Source organism: Pan troglodytes, chromosome 12, assembly GCF_028858775.2.
Source record: "Pan troglodytes isolate AG18354 chromosome 12, NHGRI_mPanTro3-v2.0_pri, whole genome shotgun sequence".
In the NCBI taxonomy this organism is placed as follows: Eukaryota; Metazoa; Chordata; class Mammalia; order Primates; family Hominidae; genus Pan; species Pan troglodytes.
Genome location: NC_072410.2, coordinates 57,659,436 through 57,680,642, shown reverse-complemented (window position 1 = coordinate 57,680,642; position 21,207 = coordinate 57,659,436). Strand labels below are relative to the sequence as shown.

The window sequence follows — 21,207 nt, the reverse complement described above, 5'->3', positions numbered from 1 at the left end:
TGACACAACACCCAACAAGAATGAGTACACCTACTACGGCTGCGAGAGAAGTAAGAATCAAGGCTATGATTCCTTTCCATTTACCAAACCATTTTTCTAGCCACCTTGTAAAGGGATCATTTACCCCTGGGTTTTTGGCTAACTCACTAGACAGAGCGGTTAGACCTTGCAATGCCTTTGTTATACGTCCATCAGGGGCGGTGGTGTTTGGGATGAAGGTACAACCTTGAGTTTTAATCATGACGCAAACTCCTCTTTCTGCTAATATCATGTCTAAGGCTCTTCTATTTTCCCAAGCCATCTGGCTAGTAGCCCCTAATTGCTCACCTATTCCTTTAACAGCATCTCTAATGTAGTTAATAAACCGCTGTTGGTTGTAATAAATGTAATTTACCTAATCTATGTTCTTATTAATTGTCACCCATCAAAATATTGACTTAAATTCTGCAGCTATTTGATCTCGGGCTTTAAATTCATCTGGTACTCCTCGTGGAGGTCTAATAGCATTTATATAAACATGGGAGTCAAAGGACCCATGTGAGGCACTTCTTTTTTTTACGCTTTTCTCTTTTTTTTTTTTCGTGTTGACGGAATGCTAGGGTAAAAGGGATGGCCAGTTGGACTAGGGCACAAGTGCTGCTCTAATTACTTGGCAGAGCAGAGTACCCAGCAATAGTTCCTTGCAATACCACCACACATCTGCTTGGAGATGAACAAGGGCAGACTGATTGGTAAGCTCTTGAACAGGCTTGGTTTCACTGCACCCTGTTAAGTCTTCAAGGAATGCTAACTCCCCCCCACACCCCCTGCAGAGAAAGGCACGAGGTGAAGTTAACATCAGGGGCTGGTGGCAGCATGGCCCTCGGGGGCTGACCCACAGGGCTCTTAACCTCAGTGAACCGCAGAGAAAGAGTCTTGCATGACTCATCGCCCCAGGCTGTGGGGTTGTGGAAGAGAGCTACCATACAGCTCATGCCCAGTCCATGAGAGGACCACCCAACTGGAAAGCGGACAAGCTGGGTCTCTGGCCTGCCTGTCGCATAAGGGTTAACAGTCGCTTTTGTTAAGCGTGCGAACAGAATATTTAATCCATTCCAGCCAAGCATTTGCGTCCCGATACTCTGTTTCAGTTGCTACAGTTTGTTTTAAATCTTTAACCTCTACAACTACTTTGGTTTCATCATTGGGTAGATAACAAGAGGTTTGGTTAGCAGAGAAGTTAGGAGAGGGAGAAGGGGGTGCAGGAGGTGACAAGGCAATGAAGTGCATTTCAAAGGATCCTGAGACTTCTGCTCCTATGCCATAGAAGAACTCTGGGGAGCAGGGATGGTCATCTGTCCTCAGTTATATTGGTCTAGCTGACAATGGGGAGGGGTAACTCCTTTAGTAAAATGAATATATGGTTTTAAGAAACTGCAAGTACTAGTTGGGGCAGCCGATCCTTGCTCTTTAATATTTTATAGAGCATTGGACCAACTTTGGCAGAGAAGCTCTGCTCTAGGAGGACAAGATTTCCAGTTTATACTGGAATCTTCGTCAAACTCTTCTCAAACTAATTTATCCCAGTTAACAGATTTTTAGTCTGCAGAGTGCTAGGAAGGATACTTTCCTGAAGTGGAGAGTTGCCTCTGACTTGGCAAGTCTCCATAGGGTATAACAAGGCAAGCATCAAATGTAATAGTTTGAGGCAAAATTGACTTGGTTACATTAATAACTAGGTGGTCAGCAATAGAGCGAGGAAATAAGTCATAATCAAATGGATGAAAGAGAGTTAAATTTTTCTTAGCTTCAGTTTGGTAGGGTTTTCCCCTGGGACCGTGGCCCATGACTCTGGAGGGGGTGGCACTTTCCTGACTCGGGTGTGATGGGTCAATCCTTTTTCTGCTGTCCAGACTGCAGTTTCAGTAGTTAGGATCACTAGGTAAGGTCCTTCCCAGGCCGGTTCGAGCTTTTACTTCTCTCCAACTCGAGAGCTATTTCTTTGCAGCACCAGGGAACAAGCGTTTCTAACACTGCCCCCTTATAAAAGCCTCAAAATGCCTGTACAAGTCCATGACTTAGGGGTCTTAGGGGCTCCTCTGTGGAAGTTTCTCTGTTTGTTACCACCCCGCAGGTAAATAAACAGATTGGATGGAGCCTGGCCCCAAGGGCATCCAAGCTATTGGCCAATCCAGACCTTCTGACGTAGCCTAGAGTGAAAATCCAGACCAAAAAGAACACCCTCTATTAAACAGTGACCAGCCAAACCATCAGATCATCTCTCTTGGGGCTTTAAAGAGACACAGACAGAGGGGGTTGTTATTGGCAGGAGGGTAAAAACGGAGACAGGAAGAGTCAGTAGTTGAGCTACCCTAATGAGTCTCCAGGCAAGTAAACTAGGTCATCAGGAACTCTGCTGATCTGATTCTCTCCTAAGCAGGGGAGGTTTCTGGGCAGTTGGGAGTAGAGGAGTAGAACAAAGTATAGCAGATGTTTCTCTTCTTTTCACTTTCTCCCCCCTCTTTTCCTTCTTTTTCTTTTCTTATCCACCGTCCCCGCCCCCCACCTTTTTTTTTCTTTTCTTTTCTTTTTTTTTACATCTACTCAGTGTCTGAATACCTCCCTATTTGAGAGACAGGGCCACAATTCTCACTATGGAAGCTGAGAGGGTCAGGTACTTTCTGGCCTCACACCTTGGAAGCTGGAGCTTGGGCACATGATCCTGCTAGTGAACCAGAGACTCAGAATCAATTGAGAAATAACTTACTGCTGCAGCATCAAATGTTAGCATGACAGCACGTAGTATGCAGTGGCCATGGTGCCAACAGCAGTGTGTTCACCTGTCAGCACATAAAACTGCAAATCTACACAAAAGTTGAAAGATTACAATGGATATAACCTTTACCTAGTGAATTAGTTATCTATTGCTGCAAAACAAATTACTCTAAAACATAGCTTCATAGGAAAAAACATTTATCATGCCAGTTGCCATGGGTCAGGAGTGCAGGCACTGCTTACCTGACTCTTCTGGCTTGGGGTCTGTCACAAGCTACAAATCAAAGTGTCAAGTGGGCTGCAGTCTCACATGAAGGCTTCACTGGGGAAGGACCTGCTTCCAAGCTCATTCATATGGTTGTCAGCAGGATTCAGTTCCTCATAGGCTATTGGACTGAGGGTCTCAGTTCTTCACTGGCTGTTTTCTGGAGGCCTCCCTCAGTTCCTCACATGTGAGCCTCTTCCCCATGGGGCAGCTCACAACATGGCAGCCCATTTCCATCTGAGCAATTGAAGGAGAGAGAATTCAATTACAGAAGGAACCTCCCACATGCTATTTGCTAGAAGCCAGTCTCTAAACCCAGCCCTTACTCAAGGGAAAGGGATTACACAAGGTGTGAATTCCAGGAGGGAAGGTCAGAATTCACTGAGTGCCAACTTAGAGTCTGCCAACCACAGATTCATCAGTTACTAACATTTTATCACATTTGCACGTGCTCCCCCTTGGATAGATAGCTACAAATACAGATATACAGTTTTGTTTGTTAAACAACCAAAATTAAGTTAAAGATTGATATGGTTTGGCTGTGTCCCCACCCAAATCTCATCTTGAATTCCCACATGTTGTGGGAAGAACCTGTGGGAGGTAATTGAATCATGGGGGCAGGTTTTTCCCATGCTGTTCTTGTGGTAGTGAATACGTCTCACAAGATCTGATGGTTTTAAAGAGGGGAGTTTCCCTGCACAAGTTCTCTCCTCTTGTCTGCTGCCATGTGAGACGTGCCTTTCACCTTCCACCATGATTGTGAGGCCTCCCCAGCCACGTGGAACTGTAAGTCCATTAAACTTCTTTCTTTTGTAAATTACCCAGTCTCAGGTATGTCTGTATCAGCAGTGTGAAAACAGACTAATACAAAGATATTATAACATTTCACCTCTAATTACTTCAGCATGTATCTCCTAAGAATAAAAATATTTTTCCACATAACCACAATGTCATCACCGCCCCTCAAATTTAACAATTGTGCTATAATATCATCTAATATCAGCCCAAATTCAGCTCTCTCCAGTTATCCCCCAAATACCTTTTATAGCTCTTTTTTTTCCTGCTCCAGTATCCACTCAAGTTTCCTGTATTGTTTTTGGTTATTATCTATTTAGTCTCTTTTAATCTAGAGCCATTCCTTCCAATACCATTTATTACTGGGTATTTTTTTCCATACTGTTGACATTTTTTAAGAGTTCAGGCCAATTGTTTTGTATAACTGTTGCCCACACAACAGGTGGGCTAGGTCACTTGGTAAGTGACAACCAATGGCCACAACCAAGGAGGATTTAACAAGAGGATTTTATTACTTACAACTAGTAAAAAGAACACTGGGTATAGATAGCTCCCAAAGCAATGCCTCCCTGAGCTCCAGGCTGTGTCAGGTTTTATAAGCATAGGGTAATGAGGCATGATCTGACTGGATCTTGCAATGAGGTAATGCCAGGAGGCATGATCTCACTGGATCCTGCTAATGAGTGATGCCAGAGCTCAATCTGATTGCATCGTAGATCCAGCCATGCAGTGTCAACTTCCTAATTCAGTCCCTGCTCCTCTGAGCACTTAGGTTCCCCCCTGTGGCTACACACTTGGTTCACCTGGGCCTGCTCAGGTTACATGACCTGAGGCTCCATTAGCAACTGAAAAACAACTCATAACTTTTGTTACGTAAAAGTTGAACCAAACTGGTCTGGTGCAGCTACATAATATCCCATATTCTGGAGATGATTACTTCCTAATGGTGTTCATCTTATACCAGTATCTACTGTATTTCCTGTAAGCAGGAAGTTAGGTTAAATATTTTTGGAAAGAATTCTACTTAGGAGGCACATGTCTGGTAGTCCCATTATTGGTGATGTTTGATCACTTGGTTATGGTGGTAACTGCTTGATCTTTCCATTATAAATGCATAATTTCCCTTTTGTAATTAGTAAATAATCAGTGGGGCAATACTTGGGAGTCTGTGTGAATACCTTGTTCCCAGAAACTTTTTTCCCAATCGTTTTAGCATTCATTAGTAATCCTTATCTTGGTTAATTGGTTAATTATTACATTTGAGTTTCCAAAAGGGTAAATGTCTAATCTAACATTCCTCTTACAGTTATCACTCTGTAAAGATGAGCTTTTCTTTTTCTCTGTTTTCTTATGTTTTGTTTGAGATTGACTATGGACCATGATTTTCAAAAAATTATTATATTATAATCAATTATAATTATAGATTACAAATATTTATTTTACATTAACATTTAATACATTTATTATATATTTATATATGTTAAACATATTTATTATATAGTACTATATATTAATATACTTGTTAATATATTTAATATATAAACATATTTTAAATATAATCATATATTAAGCATATATACTTAACTATATACCTAATTATGTTGAAGTTAATTATACATTTAAGTATATAATTATCTCAAATATACTTAAATACAAGTATACTTAAAATGTAATTAAATCGTAATTAACATTATTTTTTATTTGCAGATTGTCCCAAATTTGGCCAATGAAAAAGTCCTTCAAGGCCAGGTGTGGTAGCTCATGCCTGTAATCCCAGCATTTTGGGAGGCTGAGGCAGATGGATCACCAGAGGTCAAGAGTTTGAGACCAGCCTGGCCAACATGGTGAAACCCTGTCTCTACTGGAAAAAAAAAAAAAAAAAAATTAGCCGGGTGTGGTGGCAAGTACCTATAACTCAGCAGGCTGAGGCAGGAGAATCACTTGAACCTGGGAGGCAGAGGTTGCAGTCAGCTGAGATCATGCCACTGCACTCCAGCCTGGGAGAAAGAGCAAGACTCTGTTTCAAAAAGAAAAAAAAGAAAAGAAAAAAAAAGTCCTTCAAGTTGACTTCTATATCTTTTTTTTAAAAAAAACAGCTTTATTGAGATCTAATTTCCCTACCATACAGTTCACCCATTTACAGTACACAGTTCTATGGTTTTAGTTTATTCACAGAGTTGTGCAAGCATCATCACAGTCAATTTTAGAACAATCAAATTTAGTTCATTACCCCTAAAAGAAACTGTTACCCATTAGTGGTCACTTCCTATTCCCCTCAACTCTTGCAGCCCTAGGTAACTGCTAATCCACCATCTCCATAGAATTGCCTATTCTGGATGTGTCATACGAATGGAATCATCTATGTGGTCTTCTGTGACTGGCTTCTTTCACTTGGCATGTTTTCATGGTTCACCCACATTGTATAAAAATGTCCGTCTACATTCTGTAGCATTGATTTTACTGCCATTTTAACATTCCATATTATGGATATACTGTATTTTACTTACCCATTCATCAGTTGATGGGTATTTGGGTTGTTTCCACTTTTTGGCTCTTGTGAATAATGCTGCAATAACCAATCATGTACAAGTTTTTGTATGAACATACGTTTTAATTTATCTTGCATACATATATAGGAATGGAACTGCTGGGTCATATGGTAACTTTATGCTTAATCTTTTGAGAAACTTCCAGACTGCTTTCCAAAGGGGCTGTATTATTTGACATACTTTTTCTTTTTCCTTTCTTTTGAGACAAGGTCTCACCCTGTTGCTCAAGCTGGAGTGCAGTGGCACGATCACAGCTCACTGCAACCTTGACCTGCTGGGCCCTAGCGATCCTACCATGTTAGCCTCCCAAAGAGTTGGAATTACAGGTGTGAGCCACTGTGCCCAGCCTCCATTTGACATTCTTACCAGCCATGTATGAGAGTTCCAGTTTCTCCACATCTTCATCAACACGTTACCTTTTTTATTATAGCCATCCTAGTGGCTATAATTGTGGTTTTGATTTGCATTTCACTGAGGCTAATGATACTGAGTCAGTTTTTCTCAAGGTACCTTTGGTCCCAAAAATTCATGTTTTATTTTATATCCAGAAAACTATCTTCAGTTATAGCTTTGTTTCATTGTTATGTTTCTTTTCTTTGGAGACTTCAATGATGCATATGTTAACTTCTGTCTATCTTCTATATCTCTCACTTTTTTTCTAATATTTTTCCTTCTTTTCCAAATTTGTTTTGGGTTCTCTTGGCTGTTTTAAATTTATTTTCAATGTTCCTTCTTAACTTTTAAGGCTAACCTATTTTCCCGTGGACACAATGTAATTTAGTTTCCATATCTCAAGATTATTTTGGCTTTTTCTTCTACTTCTTTCCTGAATTTCATCAGTTCTCATTTTATAGTTTTCTGCTTTGTGTCCATTTCTATTTTGAATTTTTTAATGTCTGATTTTTGGTATTCTTTATAGCTGCAGCTGCTTACTAAATGATATTTAATTCATATGAAGAGTACTGTTAGTTTTCCTCTGCTTTTTGGCTGTTGGACGGAATTGTGGTTGGTGGGAAGAATTTTCATTAGTTAAAACGGTTTTTAATTTTTTTCTTGTAGTTACTTTATATGGATGTTGGTTGCTGTTCTGTTTAGTTCAAAATACCTCGGATCTGACCAGGTGTGGTGGCTCACACCTGTAATCCCAGCAATTTGGGAGACCAAGGCAGGTGGATCAACTGAGGTCAGGAGTTCAAGAACAGCCTTACCAACATGATGAAACCATCTCTTCTAAAAATACAAAAATTAGCCAGGCGTGGTGGTGGGTGACTCTAATCCCAGGTACTTGGGAGGCTGAAGCAGGAGAATCCCTTGAACCTGGGAGGTGGAGGTTGCAGTGGGCCAAGATCGCGCTACTGCACTCCAGCCCCAGCTGGGTGACAGAGTGAGACACTGTCTCAAAAACAAAACAAAAACAAAAACAAAACAACCTGTCAATATCACTGGGGAAAGAGTTTGTCAAACTCCAAGGCAATTTTCAGTGAGAATGACACTAAGTTTCAGACTTCAGGGCAATAGGAATGATGTCAGACTTCAATTACATTCCCCATGAAGAACCAGACAGCTAGAGTGTCGCTATGTACTTTTAAAAGATGACTGAGGATGGAGACAAGTGAGTTGGCAGACAGTGGCAACCTCTGGAAGACGGAATCTTCTCTGCTGGTTCCCAGGCTGCTGCTCCGAAAGTCCCAAAACACGCACCTGGCCTCTCCTGCATTCCCACTGGCTGCGCCTTGCTCCTGCCCAGAATGAAATCTGGCTCCTGGCCACCAAGCAAGAAGCCACCAGCTGACCAAAAATTTTAATTAAAAAAAAAAAATTAGTTCAAGTGCCCACTGGGAGACAAAACTCTGAACCAATGACCAATAGTTTCTTCCACAGCAGAATATCATTGCTGGTAACAATGGGTGTGATATTTCTCAAATCATACCTAATGATTCTTCTCAAAATTTATACTTTGCTTTTCCTCAAACTAGCTGGTTTAGATATTTTAGTACAATGCTTTAACCAGAACCTACAACAATGGTTCCTATTAACTGAGAACTGAAATTGATGTGGTCTCCTCATGCCACAGGTCACATGTTGTTTGGTGACTGATTTTGACTCTCAGGAGGAAGTGGGGTTGCTGTTACACCACGGAGGCAAGAGGAGCAGTAATAGAACACAGGAGATCTCCTGAGGCACCTCATCACTCTCATGCCAGGGCACAAGTTGATGGCAATGTACTGTACCACCTACAGACAAACTACAGACAACCTACCTACAGGCAACCTCCTCAAGAACAAAAGCTTGCTTAACCCAACCAGGCAAAGAATCCTGGCCAGCTGAGGGGTTGCGTGAAGGAAAGAGGGACCTGGAATGGTTAGCGGAGAAGGAAAATTGTAAATGACAATAAAGCTTCATTACCAGTTACAAAAATGAAGATCGTAACCTCTAACAGTATTTCCCTTCTTGCTGTATTATATATAAATGGAGTTTTTAGCTATTGTCCTTTTCTTTCATTTCCTTTCTTTTCACAATTGTATCTAAAGTCTATCAGTGATGCTTAACTTTACAGTTTAGTCTACACATTACAACGATGGGATGGGATGATGATGAAACTGAAAGGAAGAATGGAACATCACCTACAGAAGTTGGACTTGGGCCAAATACAGTAAATGAGGAGATTTTGAGATGCCCTGCTTTGGGGAAGGGATAAGTAAATTTTGTTATAGGAGAGATGCTCGCATTTTGTTGGATGGCAGCATTTTCATTTACCTTTGAAAGCACTTCTGTGAATGTTGGGCAGCCTAAGAGACGGACTATAGTGAAGCAACTTTTGGCAACCCAGCGTCTCATTCTTCTTATTTGAGGGGAGGCCCCCACACACTGAGTCTTGGTATGAGGCTAGGCCTCCCAGACTAGAAGCCACCGTAGAAATCAGAACTCTCTTTGCCTATTGGCAATTAGAACACAGGCACATAACCTAGACTAGGCCAAGTAAATGGTCCTTCCCAAAACTTGAATCTTAAGTGAGAAGAGTTGAAAAATAATTCATGTCACCACCAAAGGAGCTGGTACGCACCCTAATCAGAGTACCAAAGCAGGATGGCTTAGCTGGTTCCTAACATTTCCAGGCCTGGTTCTCCAGCATTGCTGGTGCAAGGAGTATAACTACAGACAGCTCTAGGCCTACTTTTCCCACGCTCAGAAACACCAAAAGAAAGAGCCTCTTTCTCCCAGCCTCATTCTCTAAAATCCCCGACAAGGGCTCAGATCATCTCAGGTTTGGTCATGTGCACATCCCTGGGGAAATCTGAAAACAAGAGGAGGGAGACTATAGCTGGCCAGGCCTGGGTTCCACACCTCCCCTTCTCCACACCCATCCTGCCTTGGGAGACCACAGAAGTGTGGTGCTAAAGAACCATCTGACCCAGCGGACTGCAGACAATTCCCCAAAGGAAAGTTTTCCCGTCAGGCAAAAACAAAAGCTGCTCACAACACAAAATTACAGAACATCAGAACCAAAAGGAACCTTGAGACTCCTTCATCCTATCCCCTCTCTTTATAGATGAGGAAACCATACAGGATATGTACGCCTGTTTGGACTTTGTACAGTTCTCTGTCCAGCAGGGGTGACTTGGCTGTGGGATTAGGTGACTCCACTGGAGGTCTTCTGTGTATAGAAAAGATCAAGGGTCACAAACACAAATGCCTTCAGGTAGGCAGCAAATGTGTGAAGGCTGGCTGTTACTTAATGGACCAGTGGTGTTGGTGGGATTCAAATTCTTATTAAAAAACAAAAGCAAACAAACAAAGAAAAGCTATGCGATGCCCAAATAAAACCATCTGTGGGCTAGCTGCTGCTGTTGTCAAAAGTTTGTGGCCCCTGGGTTAGACAAAACCTCTGAGCTGTCCTGACAGGTCTGGGAAAACCAAACAAGTCCTTGTCTCCTAAACTACCTGGGACTCAAGAGCTCTGTAGGAAAAAATTTGTACCCTGCACCCAGCTGGGGTTGACATTTACAGACGCCTGTTTCATGAACTGGGGAGATATTCAGTTGAAGCCAGATTGCTGAAAGTGCTGCTGAGAGAAAATCATCAGAAGGGAGGGCCCCTTCCCCACGCCACCCTGGTGGTAGTTCCTCTATGCCTCCGGATTCTAATAAGCAGTAAAAGCTAAAGGGCAGTGTCATTAAGCTCCTAGGGGATGGGATGCAGTGGCTCACACCTGTAATTCCAGCACTTTGGGAGGCCGAGGCGGGAGGATCGTCTGAGTCCAGGAGTTCAAGCCCAGCCTGGGCAACACAGCAAGACCCCATCTTTGCAAAATAGATAGATAGATAGAGATGTATGAAAGTTACTAGGTCCCATGCTGGCAGGGGAGAGAGTGAGCACCCTGGCCTCCCACAAGCTGCCTCCGACTTCCCTCCGACTCCATCACCGATTTCCCATCAGAGCAGGCTGCTCAGAGTCGCTAAGCAGCTACCAGTTCATTTTCCACACCCTTCCCATTCTCCACGAGCCAGAGCTCCACCTCCCCCCAGAAGCTGTCTTCAACCACCCGGCCTGGGGAGCTCCCCTCAGCACTGGCTCCCCGCCCCGCCTCGCTGCACCTGTTCGGGCCTCGGTCGCGCCGCCAGGTCTTGCAGACGCGAATGTAAACAGAAACACAGTGAAAGGCGTTCGGAGAGCCTCGTGACTGCGGCGCGGCGGCGAGCCGGGAACATCAGTGCGTCCAGAGCAAAATGAACGAATGTACGCATGACTCCTGGAGCGATCTTCACGCGGGAAAGCGCGCCCCCCGGCACCCATCCCTAAGCGCCCCAAAATGACCCGCCTTTACACAACCCAGCTCGCAGGCGAAGCTGAGGTCGGAGCTCCAAAAGCGAGGGAGGACAGCCGCTGAAGAAGTCCCGGCTTCCCATAGGCCAGGACGAAGTAGGGGGCGGGCTCATCTTGCAGAAGCGTCCACGTATTGGTGGAGCCGCGGACTTAGGGCTGCGATTCGCTGCGCGAAATTGCCGAAAGCCCTCCCGCGGAGGGAGAAGGGGCGGGAAGAAGGGCGTGGTCAGCGCGGCCGAAGGGCGTGGTTGGCGCTCGGTCCTGCCCTGCGCGTTTTGGGCTGCGGTTGGAGGGCCGCAGTTGCAGTCAGGGTTCGCAAGCTCGGGGCCAGCGCATGGGGCTGCTGAGACCGCTCCGGACGTGCGAAGCGTTCGCGGTGCGGTAGGTAGGCAGTGTCCCGCGTGCGGGTGCTGGTGTCGGGGGTGCCCGCGGCGCTGGGGGCGGTGGCCCGGGCTAGATCCGCGCGCGCGGCCCGGCCCCCTCCCCCGCGTCTCTTCGGTGCCTGCGGAGCCCTTGCGGTGCGGGCCGTCTGGCCTCGCGTCCCCGCCGGCAAGGGCACAAAGGCTCCCTGGGGGGCGGGGGCGCCTCGTGCCTTCGCCTCCATCTTGCGAGCGGAACGGCGTGTGCTGTGGCGGCCGAGGGGTCGGGGCCGAGGCGGGCGGCTGGGCTTGGGAATGCCCGGGCGCGGCGAGGGAGCGCGCGAGTCCGCGCATCTGGCGGCCGAGCAGCTGCGCCGCTGGTCGGCCTGGGCCCCGGGGGAGGTCACTTTCCCTCAGGCCTCTGCCGGGCGTGGGCTGTTTACCCAGCTCCCCAGTCGGGGCTAATGCAGCTCGGGCCTTTTCCCCTGGAAAGATGGAGACCAGTGATGTCTTCTTATCGCCGTGGATGCAGCAGCGCCCAGATGCGGAGAGAAAAAATCAAGATGTCTCATTTTTTTTGCCTCGGAGGGCTACCCTTTCTAACTGTCATCACTAGAACAGTTCTCAGCAGCCTGGGGACGAATGTCCAAAACCTGTTCCAGGCCCTTGATGATTAGTAGGTTGGGTTTAGTGTATTGTTTGTAACAAAAATGAGCGGAAACCTGCCAGGGCAGATTGGACCTCACTGGGAATTCATCAGGACCACGAAGGGAGGTAGCGTTTGTAAATAATCTGGTAACAGTTCTCAGATCTAGGGTATGAAGAGTGTTGTGTTAAAGTGTGTAACAAAGGTTGTTGGGTCAGTTTGCCTTGGGTTTAGTTGAAAGATCTAGAAGTCACCACTTTTTACTTTGTTCCCTCCATTCCCCTTTCCCACCCTCTGTTGAGTCAATTCTGGCCCACTTAGAAAACAACAACAACAAAAAACCCAAGGAATTCAGTTTAACCTCTTTTGCGCAAAGCTTTTTAAAGCACTTCCCCACCCTGCGACTGATAACTCCTCCCTTTTTTGGGCTACCTTCTGCAGCCTCTGTTTTTACTCATCACACTGTATTGTGGTTTCCCCAGCCCCTAGCACAATGCTTGGAACATAAAAGGCACTCAGTGATGGAAGGAAGCCAAAAGGAAACAAAATCAGCGTGGTAGTCTAAAGGTGACACAACAGAAACATTTATTTAACTTCTTGAGCGAGTTATTCTTACAGGTTAGGAAGGCAGCTAAGCTCAGGCTCTCTAAGTCAAACAGGCTTTAGCTCTGCCATGTTACTAACTCTGATTTATTTTTTTTTTAATGGTGATGGGGGTCTTGCCATGTTGTCCAGGCTGGTCTTGAACTCCTGGGCTCAAGCAATCCTCCTGCCTCTGCCTCCCAGAGTGCTGGGATTACAGGCGTGTCATTAAGTTATTTAACTTCTCTGTGCCTTGGTTTCCTCATCCTTAAAAATGGGAATAATAGTAGTACCTGTGTGGTGAGTTACTAGGATTAAATAAGATATTGATGTATAGTGCCTAATATAGTTCCTGGCACAAAGAAAATGATCAGTAGCTGTTAGCTGTTAGCAGTCGTTAGGAGAAAAATAAATGGATACTTGAATACACTCACCAATATGAAATATTTGTATAGTACTTGACCCTTCAGGATCTCTCTGTTTTTTGGTCCTTATCCGATCCCTTTTTTTGAGACAGGGTCTCACTCCATCACCCAGGCTGGAGTACAGTGGCATGATCTCAACTCACTGTGGCCTCAACCTCCTGGGGTCCAGTCCCTCTCACCTCAGCCTCCCAAGTAGCTGGGATCACAGGTGCACATCACCAGGCCCAGCTAATTTTCTATTTTGTTGTAGAGATGATGTCTCTCTATATTGCCCAGGCTGGTCTTGAACTCCTGGGCTCAAGCGATTACAGGCATGAGCCACGGTGCCTGACACCTTATCCGATGGCTGATTTTTTTCCTTTTTTTTTTTTTTTTTTTTTTTTGAGAGGGAGTTTCACTCTTGTTGGCCAGGCTGGAGTGCAATGGCACAATCTCAGCTCACTGCAACCTCTTCCTCCCGGGTTCAAGCAATTCTCCTACCTCAGCCTTCCGAGTAGCTAGGATTACAGGCACCCACCACCGTGTTCCGCTAATTTTTGTATTTTTGGTAGAGACGGGGTTTCGCCATGTTGTCCAGCCTGGTCTTGAACTCCTGACCTCAGGTGATCCGCCCACTTCAGCCTCCCAAAGTGCTGGGATTACAGGCGTGAGCCACCATGCCCAGCCTGATGTCTGATTTTTAAACATCCCTTTAGCCTTTCCTGATTCTCTTTCCACAGTGAAAGTATTCCGTAGAAGATTATCTGTTTATGTGTCTGGAGTGTCACCACCAACTAAAGATTGATTTGGTGCCAAATAGCAATTTGGTCAAGAGTTACAGTAGTACTTGATACATTCTTAACGGGGTCTGTTATCTGAAATGGTCATGTAAAATCAGAGGAGCTAAATAGATGGGGGCCTCATGTGGCTGACAAAAAATCTTTACCTGGTTGATCCATCCAGAAAGAAGCAGAGCTTATGGAGGTGGATTCTCCTTATAACTTAAATCTGTTCTCATGAAGAAACTGTCTCCTATCTTTAATGTTGTTCACCAACATTGTGAAAAGCCCAAGAAATGTTCCTGTTGGCTTTAGACCTGTCTGCCAGCTAGAAGTGTCAGATACAACTCCTGGGGGACACTGCGTCACTTCCAGGTTTTCCTGCACCACTTTCTGGTTACAGGAAACAGGTTAAGTTGCACATTTCCTTGTAGCTGTAAGCTCCCTTGGCATATTGGTTTCTCTTAAATTATTTCCAGTTTCCAAAACAAATACCTTTACCCTCCTCACTTGTAACTGGCACAGGAGAAATTCAGGTCTGTGATTCTGTTTTTAACATAGCCATCATGAATCTCAAATTCTTTCTAGGGAATACTATTATTTCTGGGGACTCCCTTTCAGCTGTGGTATTCTATAATTAGCCATTAAAAACCTGCCACAAGGTGTAAGCCTTTTCTAATGTCCTGTTGCAAAGGCCTTGAAGACAAGGGCCATAAATTTTCTTCTTGTGTGTGGCTAGCATATAGGCACCCAAGGAATGGTTGTAAAGCTATTTTAGTTGTTCCTTCTCAGGGTGCTGAAACAGCCTTACTTACCAACCCAGTGCTTCTGAAACATTTTTCTTACCAAGTCATCTGGAGATATTGCTAAAATGCAGGTTCTCATTCCAAGGTTCTGGGGCAGGACCTGAGAATCTGCATTCCCAACGAGCTCTGAGGTGATGCAGATGCTGCTGGTGCTGGATCACACTTTGATAGTGAAGTGCTAATCCCTAGTATCTACATTTGCTTTTTAGAAGTATTGGGTAAATGCGTTTTATTTTCTTACGGTATTGGAATAAAATCTTGGGTTTAGGAGCTTTTTTCTATTTTTTGTTTTAACAATTTCTCTATCTTGTTAAAAAAAACTATTTGAGGAATTGTTCCAACATACTTTGATGTAACAAGATTTTTAATAACAGCAATTGAGGCACATGGAGTGAAAAAAAAATAGGAGAAAGTCAAGGAAGAAATTAGCACAAAAAGGCAAGTACCTCTCTGTCCTATGCCTTTTACTCAGGTGAGATTGCGTATTTGGCCCTGAGCTTTGTAGCAGCCAAAGCAAAGAGGGAAATTTTTTTTTATCAGTTTTGCCAGTATTTATAAAGTGAAAATGTCTGCTGAATGGAGACAGCTGTTTCTGTTATTGAGGCCAGAGAATTCTCCCATGGCTTCTCCAAAGAGAATGCTACGGTACAGTGAGTGGCAATCTTAATAGTATCTCTTGAGAGCGGTAAGATTCTTCTCAGTCTTCATACGTGCAGCCTGATGACCTCACAAAAAAGTGTCAGGGCCGGGCACAGTGGCCCATACCTGTAATCCCAGCATTTTGGGAGGCCAAGGAGGGAGGATTGCTTGAGTTCAGGAGTTTGAGACCAGCCCGGGCAACATAGCGAGGCCTCGTCTCTTAAAAAAAATAAATGAATAAAAATAAAAACTGTCAGTATAGTAAAAGCAGTGGTCTGTGGAAATGCACCCATGTGGTCCAGGTATAGCCTCTTCTGACAGTGATTTTTGTTATAAGGAAGGTGTTTTTCTGCTTTGCTCTTTAGTGAGAAAAAAGGTGCTGTTGATTGACATATTCAGCCCTCAGCATCCTTGTACGTTGAGCTTTGTTACACATGGACACTCTGCTGACTGCTGAGGAGGCCAGAGAGCTTGGGGTTGAGGGGAGGAGTAGCTGGGACTCAGTCAAGCTCCTTGTAGATGTGACTTACATCTCTTTAAAGGCTATCTAGGTTGGGCGCAGTGGCTCACGCCTGTAATCCCAGCACTTTGGGAGGCTGAGGCAGGAGGATCACATAAAGTCAGGAGTTTGAGACCAGCCTGGCCAACATGGTGAAACCCTGTCTCTACTAAAAATACTAAAATTAGCCAGGTGTGGTGGTGGGTGCCTGTAATCCCAACTACTCAGGAGACTGAGGCAGGAGAATTGCTTGAACCTGGGAGGTGGAGGTTGCAGTGAGATAGCACCACTGCACTCCAGCCTGGGCAACACAGCAAGACTCCATCTCAAATTAAAAAAAAGAAAAAAAAGGGCTACCTAAAGACCTTGCCTTGTAAATGAGAACATTGGCCTTGCTGGGAGGCTGTCTGGTAGCCCTGGTCAGTCAGCCAACAGATAAGTGAGTGAGAAGGCGAGGGAACAGACAGCCAAGCAGCCTAGCCCACAGCCCTCCCTACCGCATTGATCTACAGGGACCCACTGGCTCCTCCTAGGGCCCTGGGAGATTCCTTCTGTTCTTTTGACTCTAAGCAAAACTTCCAGAAGCAGCCCTGGGGAGAAAAGAAGGGGCTCCCGGTGCCCAAGGATCCTGGGGATGGCCTCGGCCCATGGCCAAGCCACAGCAGACACAGTCTACCCTCCGTAGCTTTGAGTCTTTTCTTCATTTTCACTTTACTTTGATTTTACCTGCAGAGAAGGGGGACAAAGTGCTCAGAGTGACCTATCCCACAGTGAAAGACAGGGCTGGTGTGGGGGACTGTGGGGCTCCAGGGGGACTTCCCAGCCGGGCGGGAGCAGGTGGAGCAGCAGTTGCTCTTTGCTGCTGGCCTCCCAGTCTCAGGCCTCCAGCCACAGTTTTCCTGGCACCCACGCCACCCTGAAGCAGGCCTCAGTCACCTTTTGTGACTGGCCCCTTTGTTGGCTTCCCCTACGTGTCTTTACCTCCTTTCATGTGACCTCCCATGCCTGCTTGGCCTCTGCCTTTAAGCTCCTTTATTCCATAAATCTAGTTCCCCCAGAGTTCTTCCAGCAAGCTCTGCTGGGTCCTGCCTTCTGTTTCCTTGTGCACAGTTTCATGTTATTGGAGAAAGAGCAGCATGGAAAGCCTCTTTGGTTCTCTGGGCAGGTTCTGCCACTGTGTGTTCATGGCAATTATCACTTATTCCTGTGGCCTCCTGTGAAAACAAGTTTGGAGGTTTTGGCCCTGAATTCATAGGGCTTGCTCAGTCTAGCAACACCTGGCCTCTGTGGCTGGCACAGGTGACTGTGCGCTCAGGTAAGAGACGAGCCCTTGCCAGAACAGAGCTCCCTGGGCAAAGTTGGTATAAATGAGATTGTTTCAAAGGGAGCTCACGACTTAGAGTCCTGGCCAGGTGCGGTGACTCCCGCCTGTAAGCCCAACACTTTGGGAGGCCGAGGCAGGCAGGTCACTTGAGGCCGGGAGTTCGAGGGCAGCCTGGCCAACATGGTTAAACCCCGTATCTACTAAAAATAGAAAAATTAGCGGGGATGGTGGCACGCGCCTGGAGTCCCAGCTGCTTTGGAGGCTAAGCCAGGAGAATTGCTTGAACCCGGGAGGCAGAGGTTGCAATGAGCCAAGATCTCGCTGCTGTACTCCAACCTGGGCGACAGAGTGAGACTCCATCTCAAAAAAAAAAAAAAAAAAAAAAAAAGAGGCGGGGCGTGATGGCTTATATCTGTAAACCCAGCACTCTGGGAGGCCTAGGCGGGTGGATTGCCTAAGCTCAGGAGTTCGAGACCAGCCCTGGCAACATATTGAAACCCTGTCCCTACTAAAAATACAAAAAATGAGCCACGCATGGTGGTGCACGCCTGTAATCCCAGCCATTTGGGAGGCTGAGGCACAAGAATCCCTTGAACCCGGGAGGCAGAGGTTGTAGTGAGCCAAGATCGTGCCACTGCACTCCAGCCTGGGCGACAGAGCGAGACTCTATCTAAAAAAAAAAATAGTCCTACGGGAGGTCCTTTTTTGTTGAAAGGAGGATTGCTCTCTAGTTGATCATTCATCTGTTTGAGGGGTTTAGTCAAGAGCAAGAGCAGAGCCTCACCCCTCCCACAGTTCCCAGTCCTCCTCTCTCCATCTTGGACAGAAGTGAGTGGGAGGAAGCCCGGCAGCTGTGACAGGAGTGTCCTAGGGTGATGCAGCATATACGAAGAAGGGTCAGATGTCCAGGCTTAGAGTTTGTGTTACCACATGCATGATTTGTGGGCGTATTTTTACTGTAGGGCAAGAGTAAGCCAAGCCTACATCACTCCTAATTATATCTGGTGGATCATACAGCCTCTTCAGGTTCTGGAAACTAACAGAATTTTAATAGCAAAGTCCAGATGGTCCCTAGAATATCCTGAAGCTTATGTGGCTTGTCTCTTGGTTTGACAAAGGACAAGGCAGTTCTGGTGTGTACAGACCTTTCTCAGAGGGTAAGGTTGAGTTCACTGTCTGTGCTCTGATGTCTCCTGTCATTCAGTCCAACCTCCTGGCACTTCCTTCATTTGGGAGGAGACGGGGGCCTGTGCCCCATCATGGAGCTGCTAGCCTCCAGGAACACTGTAAAATGTGTGATCCGAGAACGGGAGGCCCCACATTAGGAAATTGTTTAAAGCTGATGACCTGGGAGACTGTGTGGGTCCAAGACAACAAGTGCTATTCACCAGTCTGAGAAGGATAAGCTGTCTCTTATTAGAAGGTGCAACCTGAATCTGTCGCCCCCACCCCTACCCCAGAGGGTTAGGAGGAATGATATGTAAAATCTCGGATCTATGGAAATGAAGACCAGACCTTCATGCAGTGTTACAGATGGCCACCTGACAGATGCAGACAGGGTTGAGTCCTAGGAATCCAAAACTTGTGCGTTTATCATAGCCTGGGCCAGTGTTTTCTTCGGCATGATTGCTGTTTTAAAAGAGGTTTGTCTTCAGTCATTACTTCAGGAAGTTTTCCCCTATTATTTTTATCCCAACTGATTTCTCCCTTTCGTTGCATTTTGGTAACATTTCATAGACAGTTTTGAATGCATTATAGATTGGTTTTTATTTTCTTTCACATGTGTCTGTCTTGGTTCTCATAATAAACTTGTATAATGGGGAAAAACATGATTTGTCAGGCAGATTAATAAGATTATGAAGGGACTGTTTATCCAGTCTAAGAAAGTAACTACCTTCATTCCGTCTTTACAGACGTACAATTTCCTTGAAAATCATTGAATTTCAGATCTTCTTACCTGGTTGCTGAAGGGACTTTGGCCACACTACTAACCTAGTTTAGGTTTGTGTGTATCCTTGTAAGTTACTTAGGGATGTCAACTGAATAGTTTCTAATAGCTCACCACTCCCTATCTCTCCAGGCTAAATAGATACCTTCTTTTTTGAATAATGAGATCTAGACAAGATAAATAAAAAATACATGATCAAAACAAAGGGATAATTTGTTTGCACCCCTCCCTTGCCCCATCATCATCTTATTCCAGCACCTTGTCTCCAGATCGCACCCTTTAGTGAGGGGTGTGGGGGATCTCTAGCCATTGAGAGAGTTTTTAGAAATCGAGCAAGAGGCCGGGCGTGGTGGCTCACACCTGTAATCCCAGCACTTTGGGAGGCCGAGGCAGGCAGATCACGATGTCAGGAGATCGAGACCATCCTGGCTAATGTGGTGAAACCCCATCTCTACTAAAAATACAAAAAAATTAGCTGGGTGCGGTGGTGGGCGCCTGTAGTCCCAGCTACTCGGGAGGCTGAGGCAGGAGAATGGCGTGAACCCGGGAGGCGGAGCTTGCAGTGAGCCGAGATAGCGCCACTGCAGTCCAGCCTTGGCGAAAAAGCGAGACTCCGTCTCAAAAAAAAAAAAAAAAAGAAATGGAGCAAGAAGTAGCAATTGGGAATTATGGGCTATACCCAGCCTTCACCCTGGTTTTTCTAGCTCACGGGCGCAGCTGTTCCCCTACTTATGAAAACAAAACTTGCCTGTAAACGTCTTCATGTGCAGTTTCTTAATGAGCCACAAGGTGAGGATGTGGCTCCGTAAGATCTCTGTCTCAGCAAGACTTGTCACTCTTCTCTTTGTCCCTCCACCAGTCTTCTCTCTCTTCTGCTTTGTGGCTTAACTGTTTGATCACTTATTCCCCAGTTGGCTCATAAACAGCTTGGGCTCTGGAGTTGGGCAGTCCTGGACTTGTCTCACTCAGAGCCTTCGTTTCCCCATCTGTGACGTGAGGATTAAAGACCCTGGCTCCCGTGGGAACTGGCCCTCACATGTGCTGGTGGAGTGTAGAGTGATACCACTCAGCAGAGGGCCACTTGGCAGTGTGTGCCAAAAGCACCCTTCGCCTCAGCAGCTCTTCTTCTGCAATTTATGCTGAGGATGTGCCAGCACAAATGTGTGTGCATAGTGACTCATCATAGCATTGTTTGGACTAGCAAAAAAGACTAGAAATAACCCAAATGTCCACTAATAAGGGACTGGTGAAATAAACTAGTGCGTCCTTACACCAGAATACAGTACTGGTCAGTAATGAAAAAGAAAGAGGAAGCTGTCTTTGTACGGTAAGTCCTCACTTGATGTCGTCAGTAAGTTCTTGGAAACCGTGACTCTGCCACTTGAAAGGACATATAACGAAACCAATTTTACCATAGTCTAATTGATATAAATAAGAGTTAAGCTCCTATGGCATATTTCTGGTCATGAAAGCATCACCAAACTTCTAAATAAAGACTAAAACACTTTTAAATTAAATATTGAAATATATGTGAGCTGTACATACATTTATGAAAGATGAATAAAAACAAGTAAGATGAGCCAGGCGTGGTGGCTCATGCCTGTAATCCCAGCACTTTGGGAGGCCAACTAGGGCGGATCATTTGAGGTCAGGAGTTCCAGATCAGCCTGGCCAACATGGTGAAACCCCATACAAAAATTAGTCAGGCATGGTGGTGAGTGTCTGTAGTCCCAGCTACTCAGAAGGCTGAGGCAGGAGAATTGCTTGAAGCCAGGGGCCGGAGGTTGCAGTGAGCCAAGATCACGCCACTGCACTCCAGCCTAGGTGACAAACCGAGACTTCATCTTAAAAAAAAAAAAAAAAAAAAAACACACAAGATTATGATTTACCTGCTTACTCAAATGGGTTCAAGTTCGCAGGTAGCTGGAGCCTGTCCCAGCAGCTGAGGGTGTAAGGAGGGAACCAATCATGGGCAGGACGTCATCCCATGGCAGGGCACGCTCACTCATATACCCACACTCAGACCAGGACCAT

General features: G+C 45.4%; 2 protein-coding genes across 11 annotated transcripts in view; one reads left to right on the top strand and one right to left on the bottom strand.

The window, feature by feature from the left end:
* Positions 1-2,935: 2,935 nt before the first annotated feature.
* Positions 2,936-12,100, bottom strand: LOC129143137 (proline-rich proteoglycan 2-like). The gene is made up of 3 exons (XM_054677922.1): positions 10,959-12,100; positions 6,322-6,380; positions 2,936-3,256 (listed from the first exon to the last, which is right to left on the bottom strand). The coding sequence occupies exon 1, from the start codon at positions 11,898-11,900 to the stop codon at positions 11,160-11,162; it is 741 nt and encodes a 246-aa protein (XP_054533897.1). The 5' UTR covers positions 11,901-12,100; the 3' UTR covers positions 2,936-3,256; positions 6,322-6,380; positions 10,959-11,159.
* CEP68 (centrosomal protein 68) overlaps positions 11,445-21,207 on the top strand; it is a 30,655-nt gene continuing 20,892 nt past the window's right edge. For 5 of the 10 annotated variants that reach the window (XR_010149420.1, XR_001715834.4, XR_010149419.1 and 2 more), the window contains exon 1: positions 11,477-11,572. The gene's annotated coding sequence lies outside the window, so the exon portion shown is untranslated. Of the gene's footprint in view, positions 11,573-21,207 lie in introns of all 10 variants that reach the window. The other 5 variants (XR_010149421.1, XR_010149423.1, XM_016948638.4 and 2 more) reach the window with 2 other exon arrangements.